We start from the raw sequence: 21684 nt of genomic DNA on the forward strand, positions 1-21684 counted from the left end.
GTCGGGTAGGGTCGAGTCTCAGGTGGAGGATCCTTTATTCTCGGGTATGGTCAGGTGGACTAAAAACCCGACCTGACCCTACCCTACCCATGCCCATCCCTACTGTAACACCCTAGACCCAGCCTGAATGTTAGACCCAAACCTAGGCGGTCACATATCGCATTCAAAGATTCTTTCTATATATAGAACAACATTGAAATCCATGTCTCCGTATAACATGAAATTTATCCATAATTAAGATTTATACGATAAACATATATGAATACATATTCTAGAAAACCGTATCAAACACATACATATCAAAATACCATAGAAAACCGTATAAACATTTACGGAACAATATATCAGTAATACAGATATATCCAAAACGATATCAAAACATATGTCACCAAATACAACTGAAAAATGTATAGAGATATGCGGTTGTACAAAAGTAAAAGTAGTTGATCTCCCATGATACCAAATCTGGTAGTTTACGGAATGCTGTTATCTGAAAAGGGTAAAATTTACAGAATGAGCTAAAAAGCCCAGTGTGCGCTATACAGTGTAAAAAACATACATATAAAATATTTCAGTAAAATTGATTTATCAAAACATGTTTTAAAAACATGAACAATATCCCCATCCGTTCACATCATAATGTCTAGGTTCCCCAGAACCATACACCCAACCGCCCAACCATTTAGGCCCTGAGCACAAAGTCGAGGAGCCTACAGATAATCTTCCTCCAATAATGCCCCTCAATGACAGTAATAAACATGAATGTATTCGAGTAAAAATGAAGATAAATCCTTTAAAACATGAAAATGTTTCATTCTTGGAAATCATATATAGAAATACGAAAATCAGAAATCAAATCAGTAATATACGGAAAATCATATGTCGGATAAGCAATATTCAAAATCAGGTATAAAAATATACCGTAACCAGAAATCACATCAGAAGTACGCAGTAAATCAGATATCAAATAAACAGTATTTAGATAGATAATTTAAAACAGTAACACTATCAGGAAACACAACTGTAACATTCTGAATAATTGGATAGGGAAGCCTACTATTGAGTCTGTCGATCACGATCTGCGGCAGCACTAGATCCTATGAATCAGAAAAATCCAAATTAGAATCCTAATATGAATAATCTTAACATTTATTTAAATAATTTATGGAAACCTACGGATAATTCTTATAGAACGCAGATCAGGTGAATCTGACGAACGAAAAACACCGGACCTAATTGACTCTCGTTTAAGTGAAACATGAGTACCTTCCTAAAAATATCTTATTGGATCAAGTCCATAACCATATCTCAAATAAATAAGAAAAAATGGTAAAAAATACTAAGCAGTTTTTGATTAACGAGCTCAATTCGGGGCTTTCGGGTTAGAATTTGGAAAAACGGACTTCGAAATTGGAATTAAGACAACGAAAAACATAAAATATGACTATTGAAAATTTTTGAATTTTTGGTCAAAGTCTACGGTCGGTCGATAGTCAATGGTCGGTCAACAATAAACTGGTCGGGTCGGGTCAACCGATTTTAAAGCTGTCCACCATGCGTGGGCATTTCCCACGCATAGGGGTCGCGCGTGGGGTAGCCTGGGAGACCCAAAAAATTCTAATAAATTTTCTAAAATTATTTTATGGGATGTTGAGACACTTATCAAGCTCAGTTCAAAATTTTGAACGACTGAGAGCTCGATTTTAAAATTCAAAACCTTTAACTTCCTCACCTCCCTCACGTACGGGCAATGACGGAGACAAGAAGGACACTAGTAAACTCGGAACGACACAAGGAACACGATGGTGAGGGAGGTGTTAAAAATGGAGCAACGGTCGATGATGAATCGATGATTTTCACGGCGGTGGTGTTAAAAAAATTCCAATTTTGAATCAAAATTCACGGCTTTAGACAATGTTTAACGATGATAAGTTTACGGGGTTTTTTTCATCGGTTGACGATGAACACGATGGTGGTTTCGGATCGACGAACGATGGCCAGACGGTTGAGAAATCGACCTTGGAAGAAAGGAATACGGGGAGGAAGTTTTAAGAATTGGTTTCTGATTTACACCTAGAAACCAATTCAACGCATTTATTAGAAATGCCTGCCGACACAAAATGGTGAAATTTAGGGCTTGGTCCCTGAATTTCCTTCAACTTCTAAAACGGCCTACTAGTTCTGGAAACTTTTAATTTGACCCTAAAATTTCTCCAAATTACTTATATTTATTATTTTTTTCAGGTTGTGTCAATTCTCCCCCTCTACAAGAAATTTAATCCTCAAAATTTACCTTATGGAAATAGATGAGGAAACTGAGTCTCTATTGACTCCAATGTTTCCCAAGTAGCTTCTGAGGGGCCACGATTACTCCGTCAAAATTTGGCCGTAGGAATACACATATTCTAAAGAACTCGCTCATCCCTTTCTAAAATCTGAAATGGCTCCTCCTCATATGACAAATCAAGTCTTAACTCTACCTCTTCAACCTGAATTATGTGACCTGGATTTTGACGGTATCACCTTAACATATATACAAGAAAAACATCATGAATATGAATGAGATGGGGAGGCAAATCAAGTTGAGAAGCAACAAGTCTGAATTTCTTCAGAATATAATATGACCCAATAAATATCGGACTCAGCTTAACCTTACGACTAAATCTCAATACCTTCTTCCATGGAGATACCTTGAGAAAAACCTGATCCCCACCTCAAACTTGATATCCTTTTATCGATGGTCTACGTATAATTTATGCCTATCAAATGACTCTCTTAGACTATCACAGATCAATCTGAAAATATCTTCACTCTCTCGAACCAAGTTTGGACCCAAAGTTTTTATATCATACAACTCTGTCCAACATATAGGAATACAACATCTACATCCATATAGAGCCTCGAATGGTGCAATTCGAATACTTGTCTGGTAGCTATTATTGTAAGCAAACTCGGCTAATAACAAGAAATCTTCCTAGCTACCACGTAAGACAATCACACAACCCCGTAACATATCCTCCAACACCTGAATAACTCGCTCAGACTGACCATCAGTATGTGGATGAAAAGCTGTAATGAAATTCAAACGAGTACCCAAATCCTCATGTAAAGCCTTCTAAAACTTGGAAGTAACCTCAGATCTCTATCAGATATGATAGACAGTGGAACACCATGAAGTCTAGCGATCTCAAAAATGTACAATTTAGTCGGTTTATCCAAAGAATAATTAACCCGAACAGGGATAAAGTGAGCTGACTTGGTAAGTCGATCAACAATCACCCAAACAGAATCTTTTTTAGAATGAGTCAGAGGAAGACCAGTAACGAAGTCCATCGTAAAGCGCTCCCATTTCCACTAAGGAATCTTAATTTATTGTAACAATCCAGACGAATGTTGGTGCTATGTCTTAACCTGCAGACAAGTCAAACATCTCGCTACAAAATTTGAAATATTCTTCTTCATACCAATCCAAAAGTAGCGCTCTTTGAGATTATTGTACATTTTGTCCCCGCCGGGATGCATAGCATAAGGACTACTATGAGCCTCCTGAAGAATAACCCATCTCAACTCATCATCTTTAGGGACGCAATAACGACCGTGAAAGCACAAAATACCATCCTGATCCAACGTTTACTATGAACTTAATCCCTACTTAACTTGATCAATAATGGGAAGTAATTAGCTATCAAGGAGCTATTTGGCCTTAATCTCCTCGGCCAAAGTGGGTTTGACTTGTAACTCTGCTAACAGACTATTGTCCTCAAATAAACTAAAGCTGGTGAATAAGGCTCTCAGATCTGTTATCGCCTTATGACTCAAGGCATCGACCACCACATTAGCATTCCCTGGATGATACTCTATCTCACAATCATAGTCCTTTAGAAGCTCCAACCAGTGACGCTGTCTCAAATTCAATTTTTTATAAGTATGCAGATGCTTCAGACTCTTATGATTGGTATAGATATACCACTTTTCCCCGTAGAGGTAGTGTCTCTAGATCTTTAAAGCAAAAACCGCGGTAGCTAACTCTAGATCATGAGTAGGATAGTTACGCTCATGCAGATTTGACTAACGTGACACATAAGCAAAAATCTTCCTATCTTGCATTCCTAATCCAGAGTGAGAAGCATCACTGTAGACAGAAAAAATCTTTCCCAGACTCAGGTTGAATCAGCACTGGGGCTTGAATTAGAACAATCTTCAATTTCTCAAAGATATCTTGTTGGATCTCAGACCAAACAAATGGAACATCTTTCCTCAATAGTTTCGTCAGATGAGATGCAATAATGGAGAACCCCTCAACGAAACGACAGTAATAACCAACTAAGCCCAAGAAACTACGGATCTCAGAGACGTTATTGGGTTGTTTCCAGTTCAGAATAGCCTTCACTTTGCTCGGATCCACCAGAATACCCTCAGCAAAAACGATATGTCCAAGAAAAGTCACTTCGCTGAGCCAGAACTCACACTTGCTCAACTTGACATATAACTTATTTTACCTTAGAGTCTGTAGAACAATCCTTAAATGCTCATCATGCTCTACTTCATTCAAGAATACACCAGTATATCATCGATGAACACAACTACAAATTAGTCCAGATAAGATCGAAACACCTGATGCATCAGATCCATAAAAGCAGCTGGGGCATTAGTTAACCCGAATGAAATCACTAAAAACTTGTAATGTCCATACCAAGTATGAAAAGAAGTCTTCGGGACATCATAATATTTTATTTTAAGTTGGTAATAACCAGATCTCAAGTATATCTTTAAAAAAATAGAAGCCCTCGAAATTGGTCAAACAGATCATCGATCATGGGAAGATGATATTTGTTTTTAACCTGAGCTTGTTCAGTTTTCTATAATCAATACAGTGTCTCAATTTCTCATCTTGTATCTTGACAAAAATAACTGGGGGTCCCCACGGTGATACATTGGGTCGAATAAATCCCCTATCCAACAACTCCTTGAGTTGAACTTTCAGTTCCTTAAGCTCTTTTGGGGCCAAATGGTAAGTATCCATTAAAACTGAGGTGGAACCAAAATAGACTTCAATCTTAAACTCAACTTCCCTATCCGGCTGTAATCCAAGCAACTCTTCAGGAAAAACATCGGGAAATTCCTTGACAATTTGGAGGCTTTCAATATGAAATAGAGAACTTATAGTGTCCAAAATATATGCAAGAAACACCTAGGAACCCTTCCTGATCATCTTCTCAGCTACCAAAGCAAACACAATATTCGTCAAAAATCCACAACGTTCCCCGATCATTACAATGTTTTGATTATCTAGGGTCTTCAGAACAACTCTCTTGTTCTCATAATCGAGATTGACTCGATGTTTGTTCAATCCATCTATTCCAATAATCAAATCAAACTCTTCCAAAGGTAACTCTATCAGGTCGGCCAGAAAAATCTCCCCATGGATCGTTATAGGACACCCTCCAAAAATACGATCTAACTCTATGGACTTGCCTAAGGGACTTTGAACTGTCACTGAATTCTTAGTATTCTCAATAGGAATATTCAAACCCTTAGAAATGGAATGTGATACATAGGAATTTTTAGAACCACTATCAAACAATGCAAATAGGGAATTGAATGAATAGTAACAATATATGCAATTATATTAGGCCCATCGCAATGTTGTCGAATCCTATAAGTATATACCAATTTAGGCTGTTTGGCCTAAGATCTTACTGGACCCCTACTCTGAGATTCTCGACCTCTACTAGCCAATCCTAGCGCTCTGTCCTGACTATGACTCCCTGCTGGAGTCTGAACAGTACTCTGACTACGAGCTGGTGTCTGAATTATAGGAGCTGACACTGTACAATCCCTTATAATATGGTCACCAGTACCACATCTAAAACAGGTACCCAATTTCTTCCTACATCCCCTAAGATGAAGTTTCCCACAATAATCACATGGTTGAAAAGGCTACGACCCATAAGAACACCATGTATAGAAGGCGAAACATCTGAAGAATCGGATGCCACAGGTCTGACACTCACTCCACCTCTCTGAAAAGACCCACCCCTACCTCTCTTGTTGGAGTGTGCAGAAGAATCATTGGAACCAGAAGGTCTCCTAAATCGATCTCGATCTCGATCTCTTCTGCGCTCCATACCCACTCGTTCGATCTCCTCGGCGGTCTTGGTATCTCAACCAAAGTATCAAAATTTATTTCCCGGTGGGTAGCAACTCGACTCCTAATCTCATACCTAAGTTCACTCTCGAACCTCAAGCACCGATCTAACTCAGTATCAATAAGTCCAATAGCATGACGACTCAGTCTTATAAACTCAATCTCATAGTCCATAATAGACATATTACCATGTTCTAAATTCTGAAAAACCTGGCATCATTCCTGCAGATATCTTTCTCCGATGTAGAAACTTCAAAAACGTGTCTTAAAAAGATCCCATACTAACTGATTCCCTGAAATACTACCTTAAATCGATTGCCACCATCTAAAACTCTCTTTCATCAGCATAGCTAGGGCTCTCTTTAAATTCTGTTCAGGCCTCAGATCCATCTCATCCATAATTATCTTTGTATCCTCCATCCAATACTCAACGTCAGTCGGAGGTCCACCAGTAATACCTTCAAATGGAACTACTCCAGCAACTACCAAATACTTCAAAATCTAGATCGTGGTCATATTAGTAGGACTCTAGCAGCTCTCCGAATCATGCGAAATACAACTCTATTAATTACGTCATCATCCATGTCAGTATCATCGTATTCAGTGATAGGAGGGTATATCACAAGAGTGGCTGGATCATCATAAGAAATAGACAGATCTACATATAAAATAGGAGGATAACGTGGTGACATCGGGTCATTTATCGTGATAGAAGGTCGAGTGACTCGCCCTCGACTATGGCCACAACCAAGGCCTGGGTTACGACCTCTAGTAGCACTCATTGGATAGATATCTAAAGCTCTACAGAAAGAATTTGAACATAAGTCAGACCAGGATCAGGGATCTTGAAAAAAATAACTTATAAAAGATGATGACACATTTTTGAAAATATCAAAATTTCTTAAAAATCCTGAGTTTAGGACTCAGCCACATTCCTAGTTTTTAAAACTAAAGGCTCTGATAGTACCAAATTTAACCCCCTAGGCCCAGCCTGAACATTAGACCCAAACTAGGCAGTCACATATCGCATTTAGATATTCTTTCTATATTTAAAACGACATTCAAATCCATGTCTCTGTATAACATGAAATTTATCCATAATAAAGATTTATACAATAAATATATATGAATACATATTCTAGAAAATCGTATAAAACATTTACATATCAAAATACCACAGAAAACCGTATAAAACATTTACGGAACAAAATATTGGTAATATTGATATATCCAAAACGATAGCAAAACACATATCACCAAATACAACTGAAAAACATATAGAGATATACAGTCGTACAAAAGTAAAAGTAGTTGATCTCCCCTGATACCAAATCTGCTAGTTTACAGTCTGGTGTTATCTGCAAAGGGTAAAGTTTACAGAATGAGATTAAAAGCCCAGTGTGCTCCATATAGTGTAAAAAACATACATATAAAATATTTCAGTAAAATCGATTTATCAAAACATGTTTTAAAAACATGAACACTACCCCCATCCGTTCACATCATAATGTGTTGGTTCTCCAGAACCATACACCCAACGGCACAACCATTTAGGCCTTGAGCACAAAGTCGAGGAGCCTGCAGATAATCTTCCTCTAACAATACCCCCAATGGCATTAATAAACATGAATGTATTCAAGTAAAAATAATGATAAATCCTTTAAAACTTGAAAATGTTTCATGCTTGGAAATCATATGCAGAAATACTGGAATTAGAAATCAAATTAGTAATACACAGTAAATCAGATGTCGAATAAGCAATATTCAGAAATCAGGTATAAAAATATACAATAAGCATAAATCATATCATAAGTATGAAGTAAATTAGATATCAAATAAACAGTATTCAGATAGATAATTTGAAACAGTAAGGTAACACTGTCAGGAAACACACCTGTAACAGTCTGAGTAATCGGATAGGGAAGCATACTACTGAGTCTTTCGATCACAATCTGCGGTAGCGCTAGATCCTATGAATCAGAAAAATCCATATTGGAATCTTAATATGAATAATCTTAACCTTTCTTTAAATAATTTACGGAAACCTACAGGTAATTCTTGTAGAATGCGAATCGAGTAAATTTGACGAACGGAAAACACTAAACCTAACTATCCCTCGTTCAGGTGAAACATGAGTACCTTCATAAAAATATCTTGTTGGATCAATTCCATAACCATATCTTAAATAAATAAGCAAAACGCTAAAATACTAAGCATTTTTTTGGTGAACAAGCTAGATCCGGGGCTTTCGGGCTATAATTTGGCAAAACGGACTCGCAATCGGACTTAGGATGTCGAAAAACATAAAATATGACTTTTCAAAAATTTGACTTTTTGGTCAAAGTCAACGGTCTATGGTCGGTCAATGGTCAACGGTCGATAAATGATCAACGGCTCAACAGGTCGGGTCGGGCAGTCGGTTCGGGTAAGACCAGGTCAGGTCAGACCGGTTCGGGTCAACTGGTTTTAAAGCTATTCACCATGCGTGAACATTCCCCACGTGCAGGGGCGGCGCGTGCGATGGCCTGGGAGTCCCGAAAAATTCCAGAAAATTTTCTAAAATTATTTTATGGGATTTTGAGATACTTACCAAGCTTGGTTTAAAATTTTGAACGGTGGAGAGCTCGATTTCAAACATCAAAAACTTTAACTTCCTCACCTCCCTCACGCGCCGACGACGACGGAGACAAGAATGACACCGGTGGACTTGGAACGACACAAGGAACACGATGGTTCGAGAGGTGTCGAAAATAGAGCAACGATCGACGATGAATCGATCATTTTCATGGCGATGGTGTTAAAAAAAACTTTGAAACTTTGAATCAAAATTCACGACTTTAGACAATGTTTCAAGATGAGAGGTTTATGGGGTTTTGTTCACGAGTCGACGACAAACATGATGGTGGTTTTGGATCGACGAACGGTGGTCAGACGGTGGAGAAATCGGTCTTCAAAGGAAGGTATGGGGGGAGGAAGTTTTAAGAATTGGTTTCTAATTTGCACCTAGAAACAAATTCAACGTATTTATTAGAAATGCCTGCTGACACAAAATGGTGAAATTCAAGTCTCGGTCCCTGAATTTCCTTCTACTTCTAAAATAACCTACTAGTTCTGGAAACTTTTAATTTGACCCTAAAATTTCACCAAATTGCTTACATTTATTATTATTATTTTCAGGTTGTGACACCTATCTATGTTAAGCTCATGAATTTTTGAAGTTACAAAAGGCTCAGCCAGGCCCACACCTATGATAATTTTCTTGTTACAATTTTTTTAAAATTTTGAGTTCGAGGTATGACGAGTTATATAATAGATAACTTTGAGTTGGGGTGAGACTATATTTCAGTTAAAAATCATTGTTCCAACCCGATTTTATATAAATTGTTAATTTACTCATTTATATTTATAATATATTTAAAGTTTTAGCGGTTTTTTATTTTTATAATGTTAAAATATAGTATTTAATAATAAACAATGTAACCAATTATTATAAAATTAATAATTTTAATCATTTAAAATATAATAAATGATTATAGATATATTATTATTATTAAATATATTATTTAATTATTTTAAAATACTAATATATTATATATAGTAAATATTATGCAAACCCTTGTCTATAATAAGCTAATGGATTTTAAAAGGGCTCGACGAAGCCCATCAAAATAGTGTAACCAATTATCAGTTTCCATTGTAGTTTTCTTGTTATAAAAAAACGTTTGATGTTACCCTGTTATGTATGTCTTCGTTTTCTTTCATATTAGTTCTCATTATCTTTCCCCAAACAAAATCATTTATTAAAAACACAAAGAAAATAGAGAATATAAAGAGGGAAGATGCAAGGATCAATCAAAACTAGATTAGAATTACCAGAGATGTTGGTGTTGGAGATTCTCTCAAAGCTTCATGTTAAATCCTTGATCCGTTTCAGATGCGTTTGTAAGCCCTGGTCTTCATCTTTTGAAACCCCTCATTTCATTACCAAACATCATCGGAACAATCTCAAAAACAATAACCTTAATCTCCTCATCAAACGTTGTCATGGTGCTACCCGTGATGACATCCATTATTTCTCTCAACTTTCGACCGAGAAAGACCAAAATTTTAGAGTAAAACACAATATTCACTTACCATTTTTCGAGAATTTTGTGCATGCACCTTTAGTTCATGGCCCTTGTAATGGAATATTGTGTTTAGCGGAGCCAGTAGTTGGACATAATGTTGCCCTTTGGAACCCATCTACAAGAGAGTTTAAAATCCTTCCTCAATCCACAGTCCAACGCCCTCCTGGACTAGAATACACTAGTTTTGATCGCCTTGGTTTTGGGTATGATTCTCAAACTGATGACTTCAAAGTTGTAATATTTGTTTCTAATTGTTTTACATGGGAAAATGAAGAAGGAATGAGCATTTATAGTCATTCGATCGATCAAGTTGAGTTATATTCGCTTAAAAGCGATTCATGGAAGGAAATTTCATTTTCTGGGGTTGATGGTTATGATTCTTCTTTGTTTAATAATTATGTCAGTGGGTTTATTTATTGGCAAGCATGTACGGTTGATGACCTTATTCTTTCGTTTGATATGGTTAATGAAAAGTTTTCAACTTCACCACTGCCTGAATTTGGTGGGAGTTTAGAACAATATTATTTGGATCTTTTGGACTTCAATGGATTCCTTGGTGCTATTTTTTACCCAAGGGAAGGAACTAACAAGTCTTTTGATTTATGGGTTATGAATGGGTCATGGACTAAACAATTCAGTGTTGAATCTATTCTTGGAGCAGAGAGGCCTTTGGGGTTTTGGAAAAATGGCGAGTTGTTTCTCGAGAGCTCAGATCAAGAACTAGTTTTGTTTGATCCCTCCATAAAAGAGCTTAGAAATCTTGGTATTCACGCTTATCAGGAAACAATGCGCATTACTACTTATGTTGAGAGCTTGGTTACATTGAATGGAAGATTAGAGCATGAGGAATATATAATACGACGGCCAGCCGAAGGTGAATCAAACTAATGTTGAACACTAAGACGGATGGGAACTAAAATAAAAGATGTAAGATTTAATGGGATTTGGTCTCTTCCTAGGTACTTTATGTCAACTACATTGTCTAGTGGTGTTCTCAAATATTGTTGTTATTGTTTGAATTGTACATACATGCCCTAGATATTGACTTGTTTAGGTTTCTGTTTTCTTTTGGTTGTTTTAGTGGATGCATAAAATTACATCCTATAGATTTTCTTAGTTGTTGACTCTGATCTGTAGTTCTATTTACCTGCATATCATGATTGTAGGTGTATATATATGCCACACATGGAGTGCTTTTCGTACTTGAATTTTCTCCTGAGAGCTCAAAGTCTCCAATAGTTAAATGTAATTTAGAGGTGAATATTTTGAAGTTGAACCTAGGAACTATTGTTATTATTATTTGTACTTTAGATCCAATGAAACAATGTCAATGGTTTGGTCTTGTTTTGTGTGAAGCCATTGTTAAGGGTATTTACGGGGGAAATGGGTTAGCAGTACTTTCGTGAAAGTGTTTCCATTGTGGAATATTTTTGGAAAATTTTATTTTCTACATATATATGATAATTCACATGATATTCTGTGTATGCTTATAAAGAGTTAGCGTGTTTTTGCATGTTTTTTCCAGACCTTTTTGTGTGTGGTGATTTTCATTCTTGATCTTAGTTATTTGTATTAGAGGTAAATGGATTGCATTCTTGCAAAGGTCTTATTTTAGGTTGTTTGTGCTTGGATGTAAGTGTCGAATATGAGTATTTTGATAGTTTTTTCATGCCATTTAGAGGGTCCTAGAGGATCATATTCTCGTACCTTTATCCCGAAATGTATGAACACAAGATACGAGATGTCTGCAGAATCGAATAGCCCTTACAGGATACCTATTGAGATTTTGGACAGATTGGTGCTCATTGGTTTGATAGTTTTTCTGAAATGTGATATGCCTTGTATCATACATCACATGACTGCATAATAAAAGAAGGTTTGGCATGTTACTTAGATCTTTATTTCTCTAAAAATATTCAAATATGATATTTATGTTACTTAGAATCTCATTGTAAGTGCGTTAATTTATACTTCTTGATGAATCTTTAATGGGAAAACCTAAAACAAAGCTGAAAACTATTATCTCGAAGTAAAATATATGGATTGAAAGATCAATTGTAGAACCTCCAGTAATAGATTCCACTAGATTTGGCTTCCTTGGTTTTATGTATGATTCTCTAACTGATGACTTCAAAGTTGTAAGGTTTGTTACTAATTACTTTGAAGATAATCTAGTTGAAGGGTTGATGGCAGATTAGAACAACCAAGTCGAGTTATATTCCCTTAAAAGTGATTCAAGTTGAGTTATAGGGAGGCAACTGGGGATTCTGATGAGCGATGACCTTATTTGATATGGTTAATGAAAAGTTTTCAACTTTACCACTGCCTGAATTTGGTGAGACTTTAGCACATACAATTTGTAGCATTTGGACTTCAATGGATTGCTTGGTGTTATTTTTTATCCAAGGGAAGGAACTGATAAGTCTTTTGATTTATGGGCTATGAATGGATCATGTACTAAACAATTTAGTGTTGAATATGTTTGTAATACCCCAAAAATTTAGATAATGACCAAAATAAAAAATTTGAAAGTTTGATGGTCAAAGCAAAAAATTGGGAAAAATTTAAGGAATTAAGTGGTGATTTTTCCAATAATATTGTTATTCCATAAATGGATTTATTTAGTGACCAAATTATAAATTTGGTAAAGTTTGGTGACTAAAGTATAAACTTTGAAACGTTTAGTGACCAAAATGTAATTTTAGAAAAATTACAAATTGGTCACGAAAATTAGTGAATAAAAATATTATTTTCACATTTTTAAAATGTTAGGAAATAATATTTAATGGTTTAATTTCATGTTCAATTTGAACTGTTTGATTAAGGTGACTGAATTGTAATTTTTGGAAATTACAAGAGCAAAACGGTAAAGTGGAAACTTATTTGTTCATGTTTGACTATTGGAAGATGATAATGCTGAGATGATATGATTTGAATGATGATAACGATAAGTATCTTGGTTTTATGGTAATTATGATGTTATATTAAGGGTATATTGGTATTTTCCCAAGTTAATGATTTAAATAATATTTTAAAGGATGATAAGCATGATATCAATAAAAAATATCATGCCAAAGTGTTATTCTCCATCAGCTTGGACGTAGGATAGCTTCCAAGGTAAGAAAATATTTTATTTTCAATTTTTGAATCAATTCCTTTGGAATTCGGGTTATGCCGTGAAATAGGAAAGTGATCTACGCGAAAAAACGCTATCATTTGGTACAAATATTTATTTCTAATCTTGTTGGATTTCAAATATCCCAAATTTAAGGGTTTATGTTCATGATAGGATTCATGAAATTGATGATAAATCTTGATGATTTAGAGGTTGTAGATTCGTTTTCAAGCTTAATTTGGGGTTAAAACATGTTCAATCTTTATAGAGATTATTATGTAAAATTCGACCAAATTATAAGTTGGAGAACTTTGTGTTCAGATGAGATTTGATTTGGGATTTGATTGTAGAGATGTTAAAAGGTTGATTGAAAGTTGATTCCATGCTTGAATCGAATCAAAATCGAGAAAAATCATGGAAATGTAGTTTTAAAGGATAAAATATTCGATCATGATGTATCTAAGTGATAAAATGGTAAAGAACCATTTTATGTAATTGAAAAAGTTGATGTCATTGTGAAAAGGAATTATTAACTGTTAAAGATTTAGTAAAAAAATGAGTTCCAAGTATATTATGGAATTGTTATGAGATGTGTTTATGTTAGTACAATACTAACATAAGTATTGTTATGAATTTGTGATTTAACATAGATTGTGATTTAAGTGTGATTGAAGCAAATCAAGTATAAAAGAGTTACTGTGGAACGTAGTGAGGCATACATATTGTGGATTATATAAAGTGTCAAGGTGAGTGCAATACATGCATGATATGGTACATACATGTTTTATACATTGTGTACATATATGTTTTATACATCATCTGGAAGACTTACGATAAGTCGACCTTGTTTTATCAACATGAGATTTGATATGGAAGTTATTTTGGATATGAACTGCCCTAATGTTTATACATGGTTATACGTTTCCATGGATGATTTAATTGATGACTATATGCCCAAATAAGTTATTGAGATTCAGTGGTATTAATGGCATGCCATATAGTACAGCACCTGCAGAATTAAGTAGTACTATAGTGTCAAATAAGATACATAGTACAAGTCAGGTGGGTAAAACCCGACCTCACTACTACGGTGCATTATTAGGTGAGCAATGCTCGACCTCAGCACTTTTGTACAATATTTGACTCCTATACCGGGTTCCTCATAGATTGTGAATTGTGGGCAATATTTATGGATAAAAATGATTTTATTTATATTATGTTGATTTGATTTTGACATGGAAATTCATACATGAATTGTGTTGCACTGTCTATTGTTTTAATTGCCTCACTAAGTATATACTTAGCGTGTGATGATTTTCACGCGTATGTTAAAATCCAGTAGTGGAATAAAGAGTTCAAGTGATACAAGCATCGAGGAGTGTATATTAATATCAGTAAGACATCCTAAGATGTAATGTTGACTTTATTAGTGTCATGTAATTATTAATGTTTTATTTGCTTGGTTGAACAAATTTGGAAACAAAATGGTAATTTTATGAGTTTTGTATATAATGTTGAAATTATTGTAGTAGTGAATAGTAATAAATAGTAACCACGTTTGTTAAAAAATTTCTAGTATGTTAAAGGGGTACCGATTCCCTGCTATAGGTACCGATACCCTCACTGTTCACTCTTAACTGTTCACTGTTCATGGTACTATTCATAAAAAATCTTTTGAATTAAATTTGTTATAATTAAATATAAATTATATGATATGATATTTTTATAATATCAGTTACCATTTTAAAGAAAATAAATTTTAAATCGCTTTTGAATTGTAAAATGACTTTAGAAATTCGGGTGACATCTATAATCTGTATAGGTATAATTGTATGGGTTATGAGTGTTACAATGTTCCTAGAGTTTATAGGCTTTTGGGGTTTTGGAAAAATGGTGAATTATTTCTTGAGAGCCTCGATCATGAATTGGTGTTGTTTGTACCCTCCACACTAGAGCTTAAAATCTGGGTATACATGCTTATCGGGAAACAACGCAGATTATTGCTTATGTTGAAAGCTTGGTTCTGATAAATGGAAGACAAAAGTACGAGGAACGTAAAATATATCGGCCAGCCGGAGGTGCATCAAATTGATTTTGAACATTGCGATGGATGGGGAGCTACAACAAAAGAAGAAAGATTTAATGGGATTTGGTCTCTTGATATGCACTTTATCTCAATTATATTATCTTTTGATGTTCTCAAATAATGTTGACTTGTTTAGGTTTGTGTTTGCTTTTTGTTGTTTCATTGGATGCGCAAAATTACTCCCTACATATTTGCTTAGTTGTTAACTCTTATCTGCAGTTTTATTGACTTTCATATTATGTTTTGCAGGTGCGTATATATGCTAGACTAGGAGTTATTTTCCTACTTGACTTTGCTTGATAGAAGACAATGTGCCCAATAGTTGAATGTCATTTGAAGTTGAATCTAGGAACTATTATTGTTGGTATTGTTATGATCATGTGTTATTGTTCGTACTTTAAATCCTATGAAACAACTTCAATGGTTTGGTTTTGTTTCCTCCGTGGAATATTTCTGGAAATTGTTCTTTTTTTTCTACATATATATAATAATTCACATGAGCTTCTGTGTGTTCATAAAGAGAGTTTAATTGGTTTTGCATGTTTGCTTTTCCGATTTAAGAGTCAGAATTCCAGACCTTTTTGTGTGAGATGATTTTCATTATGGACTTCAGTTATTTATTTTTGAGGTAAATGGATTACATTCTTGCAGAGGTATTGTTTTAGGTTGTTCATGCTCGCATGCGAGTGTCAAACATGTCGAATATGGGTATTGTGATAGTTTTTTAATGTAGTTGGATGGTCCTTAGAGGATAGTATGCTCGTACGTATATCCCACGGGATACATACATATATCAGTAGCCTGGACAGATTGGTGCTCATCCTTACATTGGTTTAATGGTTTTGCTGAAATGAGATATTGTGGGTCAAGGCCTTGTATCATTCATCACATGACTGGAAAAAAATTAAATGGTCGAGGAACTATTCCTATTGGAATGTCATGTTTACTTTAATTTTTTTAAATGAAAATATTGAAAAAATTACTAACAATAAAAATTTATAAAGAAAATAAACATAATGGCTAGGTTTTTAATTATTTATCCTTTGACTCCTTTGATAATATGATGGTGCCTCCATAGATATTTTTCCTTTACGTAGGCACCAAAAATAAGTCGATTGTTGCGTCAAAGTGTTTTATAGTTTTTTAAAATTTTCTTTCCACAACTTCTTGTAAATTTCTTTTACAACTTCTTTCGACAATTACAGAGTTTGATGGTCTTGAATTACCACATTCTCAATTGGAGTCAGATTTTTCTTTCCGACTGAAACTTGAAAATAATTGACGTAATCCAACTCCTCAGAATCAGATGATGAATAAGCGAACTAGTTGAAACTGAAATCACCTAATGAAAACAACTTATTATTAAGATCAAACGTATAGTTGTCATGATTCCATTGCTTGAATCTCAATGTTTTCTCAGTTTATGTGTCTTATCCTACTAGTGGTTATAGTCAAGCATCTCTAGGGCTGTTATCTGTCATAATTTCAGGGTTAATATGTTGTTTGGCGGTACTTCTTAGGTTAATATTATGCCCTCAATTGTCGGGTCAGGTCTCTTATTAGAGAATTGGTGTGAACTCTGACGGTTGTGTTGTCTATGGAGATTACTTTGTATCATTGTTTTGTTCTTTGTAGAAGTACTCTTTTCCTCCATTTAAGTTTAGGGAAGTTTTTAACGAGGCTCCTAACTAAGGTTTTAATTCAAAGCGTCTAGGAGAGAGGTGATCAGAAGACTCGAGGAAATTGAGGATGCTAAAAGAATGTAATTATAGCGGTTATTTTGATTCCTTGTATGTGTTTTTGTCTAAATATTTTATATGAATTTTTCACTTTTATCATGGAACGTAAGAAGGATGGGTAAAAAGGAAAAAGTAAGGGCTATAACTCGTGTAATTTCAACGTGTAAAGAACGATTTGTGTTCTTGCAAGAAGGGGTGAGCGTTCGATCGAGTTAAGTAAAAAAATTCGAGTTATTCGTGTTGACCAGTCTTATTTTATAAGTCGGAGTTTACTTGAAATTTTTCAAGTCGAGCCTAGTCAAGTCAAATTTTAAAGTTTCTATTTAATTTTAATTGTAAATATTTACAATATCATGCAATTACTTTATTCCAATTTAAATGCTATTTTATAACTATATATAATACATATATATTTTTCGTTTTTTTCACATGTAATTTACATATACCGAACTGCTCAACTCATACTTCAACTCAAACTTGAAAATTATTATACTAATTACTAAACATTTTGAGTTATATTTTATAACTCGATTTGAGCTTGAAAATTTTTTATTCGAGTTTATGAAACTACAACTCGAAGTCAATTCGAGTTCAGTTTTTTCAAGTCGAGTCGAGTAAAACAATCATTTTTTCGAGTCGAATCGACCTCATTACAAGAAACGAAATTGTCGGTCGTTAAACCTTGGACATCAAGACGTTTGATGGGAAGATATTTGGAGAGTTGGCCTTCCAACCATCCATTGGGGCTATGGGGGCTAATCTCATTAAGGGATACAAACGTTTTTATTGCTAAATTGTGCAGAACAGAACAATGGTCATAGTTAGAATGGTCATAGTGCAGAACAGAACAACGATCCAGGGGAGAGGATATCTTTCTTTTTGAACTTTACTGAGTTAATTGCTGAGAGTAGTGAACTCGTTATTGTTGGAGGGAATTTCAACACGGTTAAATCAGATTCGGAAAGGATCGTGGTAAGTTTCCACAATAATGTAATGAGAAGTTTTGGGGAGTTTATTTTGAACAACAATCTAGTTAATCTACCACTAATTCAAAGCCAGTTCACATGGTTTAGAGGAAGTGGTGATTCTACTGCAAGTAGATTAGATAGAATTCTTGTATCCTCATAAGCTTTAAATAAGTTTCCCTAACTATTGCAGACCGCGTTGCCTATAAGCATGCCTGATCTTAAATTGGTGGCGGTGAAGGAAGAGATTGTGAAAAAAGTGTATAGACCTTTCAAGTGTTTCACACATTGGGCGGATGACACTTCTTTCATTTAAAGGGTAAAAAAATATGTGAGCTCAATCAAGGAAAATGAGTATGTAATATCATACAGGAGGTTAAGACAGTTTCATAGGAATAAGTCGATTGTTGCATCAAAGTGATACCAGAGAAAGTAGAGGAGATAAAGAGGAGGGAAAACGAAAATGCAAGGGTTGATAAAAAAATAGAACATAATTACCAGAGATGTTGGTGTTGGACATTCTCTCAAAGCTTCTTGTTAAATCTTTGACCCGTTTCTGGTGCGTTTGTAAGCCTTGGTTTTCATCTTTTGAAACCTTACCAAACATCATTAGAACAACCTCGAAAACAACAACCTTAATCTCCTCCTCAAACGTTGTCACAATGACACCCGTGATAACATCCATTATTTCTCTCAACTTTCTACCGAGATAGGCCAAAAATTTAGAGTAAAACATAATATTCACTTACCCTTTTTCAAGAATTTTGTGCATGCACCTTTAGTTCATGGCCCTTTTAATAGAGTATTGTGTTTAGCAGAGCCAGTAGTTGGACATAATGTTGCCCTTTGGAACCCATCTACCAGAGAGTTCAAAATCTTTCCTCAATTCTCAGGCAACGCCCTCCGGGACTAGAATACACTAGTTTTGATCGTCTTGGTTTTGGGTATGATTCCCAAACTGATTACTTCAAAGTTGTAATATTTGTTTATAATTATTTTACATGGGAAAATGAAGAAGGCATGATCATTTATAGTCATTCGATCGATCAAGTTGAGTTATTTTCTCTTAAAAGCGATTCATGGAAGGAAATTTCATTTCGTGGGGTTGATGTTTTTGCTTCTACTTTGTTTTTAATAATTATGTAAATAGGTTTATTTATTGGCAGGCAGATGGGGATTCTAGCGGTAAAATAATTCTTTCATTTGATATGGTTAGTGAAAAGTTTTTAACTTTACCATTGCCTGAATTTGGTGGGAGTTTAGCACAATACTATTTGCAACTTTTGGACTTCAATGGATTGCTTAGTGCTATTTTTTACCCAAGAGAATGAGCTGACAAGTCTTTTGATTTATTGGTTATCAAAGGGTCATGGACTAAACAATTCAGTGTTGAATCTCTTCTTGGAGTTGAGAGGCCTTTGGGGTTTTGGAAAAATGGCAAATTATTTCTTGAGAGCTCTAATCATGAATTGGTGTTGTTTGATCCCTCCATACAAGAGCTTAGAAATCTTGGAATCGGTTATAAGGAAACCATGCACATTATTGCTTATGTTGAGAGCTTGAGTTCTTTGAATGAAAGATTAGAGGATGAGGAACGTATAATACTATGGCATCCAGAGTCCGAAGGAACGTCAGATCAATATTAAAGACAAAGATGGATAGGGAACTACAAAAAAGGAAAGATTTAATGGGATTTGGTCTCTTGATATGCACTTTATCTCAACTATATTGTCTTGTGATGTTCTCAACTAATGTTGACTTTTTTAGGTTTCTGTTTGCTTTTTGTTGTTTCAGCTGATGCGCAAAATTACTTCCTACAGATTTGCTTAGTTGTTAACTCCTATCTACAGTTCTATTGTCCTGCATATTATGATTTGAAGATGTGTATATATGTTAGACTCGGAGTGTTTTTCTTACTTGACTTTGCTTCATAGAAGTCAATGTCCCCAATAATTGAATGTCATTTGAAGTTGAATATACGAACTATTATTGTCGATAGGGGTGCACAAAAAATCCGAATATCCGATTTTGCGAAAAAAATATCCGAAACCGGTTTTGGGAAAAACCGGTTTTTTTTTTAACCGGATCGGATTTTTTTAAACCGGTTAAAAAACCGGTTTTTATCCGGAAAAAAAACCGGTCTGGGTTTAAAAAACTAGCCGTTAATATAGCCGTTGGGGGGGTTTTGTGACCGTTTTTGACCGTTTTTTTCTTTAAAAAACTACCATTTTACCACCCTAAACATGTATAAATAGGTTGGGGATGTATTTGGTTGATTACAAATTCCTCAAATCTTATTACACAACACTTAAACATCTCTCAAATCTTTTTTTTGTAATTTTTTGTTCATCATGCGTAACACGGCTGAATCTTCCGTCGGGGGAAACCTTGAAGTCGTGAGAGTGATCGAACACACTCGAAACAAAGACATTTGGGATCACTACGATTTATGTGAGATGTCAAATGGCTCGAGGAGGGCGCGTTGTAAACTTTGTCTAAAGTTTCTTGCATCGGAAGGAAACACAATGTTGAAGAACCATTTGACAAAATCATGCAAGGCACTTCGCTCAAGATCGGATCCTAGTCAATCGAATCTTACACCGCAAGGTGGTGTTTTTGTTTACGACAACAAAAAATTACGATAAGCGTTTACAAAGTTTGTGATTACAAAAGCATTGTCGTTCGACCACTTTGATGATGAAGATTTCACGACAACAATTCAACAACTAATGCAACCACGTTATACTCAAGTAAGTCGTGCTACCCTTAGAAGAGATGCTATAAAAATGTGGCGTACGACGAGGGAAAAAATGATTTTAGGATTCCAAGAACACCGTTATGGTGTGTCGCTTACATGTGACGTTTGGAGTTCCCATCATAATACCGGAAATTCTTTTTTAGCTGTTACGTCACATTGGTTAGATCAAGATAATTGGCAAATGATGAAAAGAACAATCGCGTTTGAATTATTCGGTGAGCCGCATACCGGTGCTAATTTATTTACACTTTTAAAAAGGGTAATTTGTCTTTATAAATTAGAAAATAAAGTTTTTTCTATATCCTTTGATAATGCATCGAATAATACAAACGCGGTTCCAAGATTGAAAATATTACTTTCACCGATTTTAGACAGTGCGTTTTTTCATACCCGTTGCGTTGCACACATAATTAATTTATCCGTGCAAACCGGTTTGGAGGTTATTGAGCCGATTAGATTAGAATTTAAAACAATGATAAAATCGGTTCTTTGTAACAACAACAAAAGACTAAATGATTATAAACGATTTTGTAAGTCCGTTAATAAAAAAGCTTTGGGTCCTAATTTGGATTGTCCAACTCGTTGGAACTCAACTTGGATGATGATGCATACTGCCTTAAGGCAAAGGGAAACATTGCAAACATTTCACGATCGGCTTTTCGAGAGGGGTCATGTCCCAAACATTTATCCGGATTCGAGTTGGGAAACTATAGCCAAAATAACCGATTTGCTTGAGGTTTTTAAAA

The 21684-nt window shown here is 35.0% G+C and overlaps 1 protein-coding gene and 1 long non-coding RNA gene across 2 annotated transcripts in view; one reads left to right on the plus strand and one right to left on the minus strand.

Moving 5' to 3' along the window:
* LOC120176353 overlaps positions 1–12442 on the minus strand; it is a 38220-nt gene extending 25778 nt beyond the window's left edge. Inside the window, exons 1-3 of the long non-coding RNA XR_005521317.1 lie at positions 12428–12442; positions 10455–10522; positions 6011–6019 (exon numbers count right to left, since the gene is read on the minus strand). This is a non-coding gene — a long non-coding RNA (uncharacterized LOC120176353). The remainder of the gene's footprint in view (positions 1–6010; positions 6020–10454; positions 10523–12427) is intronic.
* LOC120176344 (F-box protein At3g07870-like) lies at positions 9988–19904 on the plus strand. The gene is made up of 2 exons (XM_039182788.1): positions 9988–11149; positions 19829–19904. Exons 1-2 carry the CDS (start codon positions 9988–9990, stop codon positions 19840–19842), a joined length of 1176 nt encoding a protein of 391 aa, XP_039038719.1. The 3' UTR covers positions 19843–19904.
* Positions 19905–21684: the final 1780 nt, after the last annotated feature.

This window comes from Hibiscus syriacus, unplaced genomic scaffold (genome assembly GCF_006381635.1).
Source record: "Hibiscus syriacus cultivar Baekdansim isolate YM2019G1 unplaced genomic scaffold, ASM638163v2 tig00003398_pilon, whole genome shotgun sequence".
Taxonomy (NCBI): Eukaryota; Viridiplantae; Streptophyta; class Magnoliopsida; order Malvales; family Malvaceae; genus Hibiscus; species Hibiscus syriacus.

Excerpts from the sequence above, each read along its gene's own strand:
- LOC120176344 (XM_039182788.1), top strand. The coding sequence starts at position 9,988 with ATGCAAGGATCAATCAAAACTAGATTAGAATTACCAGAGATGTTGGTG.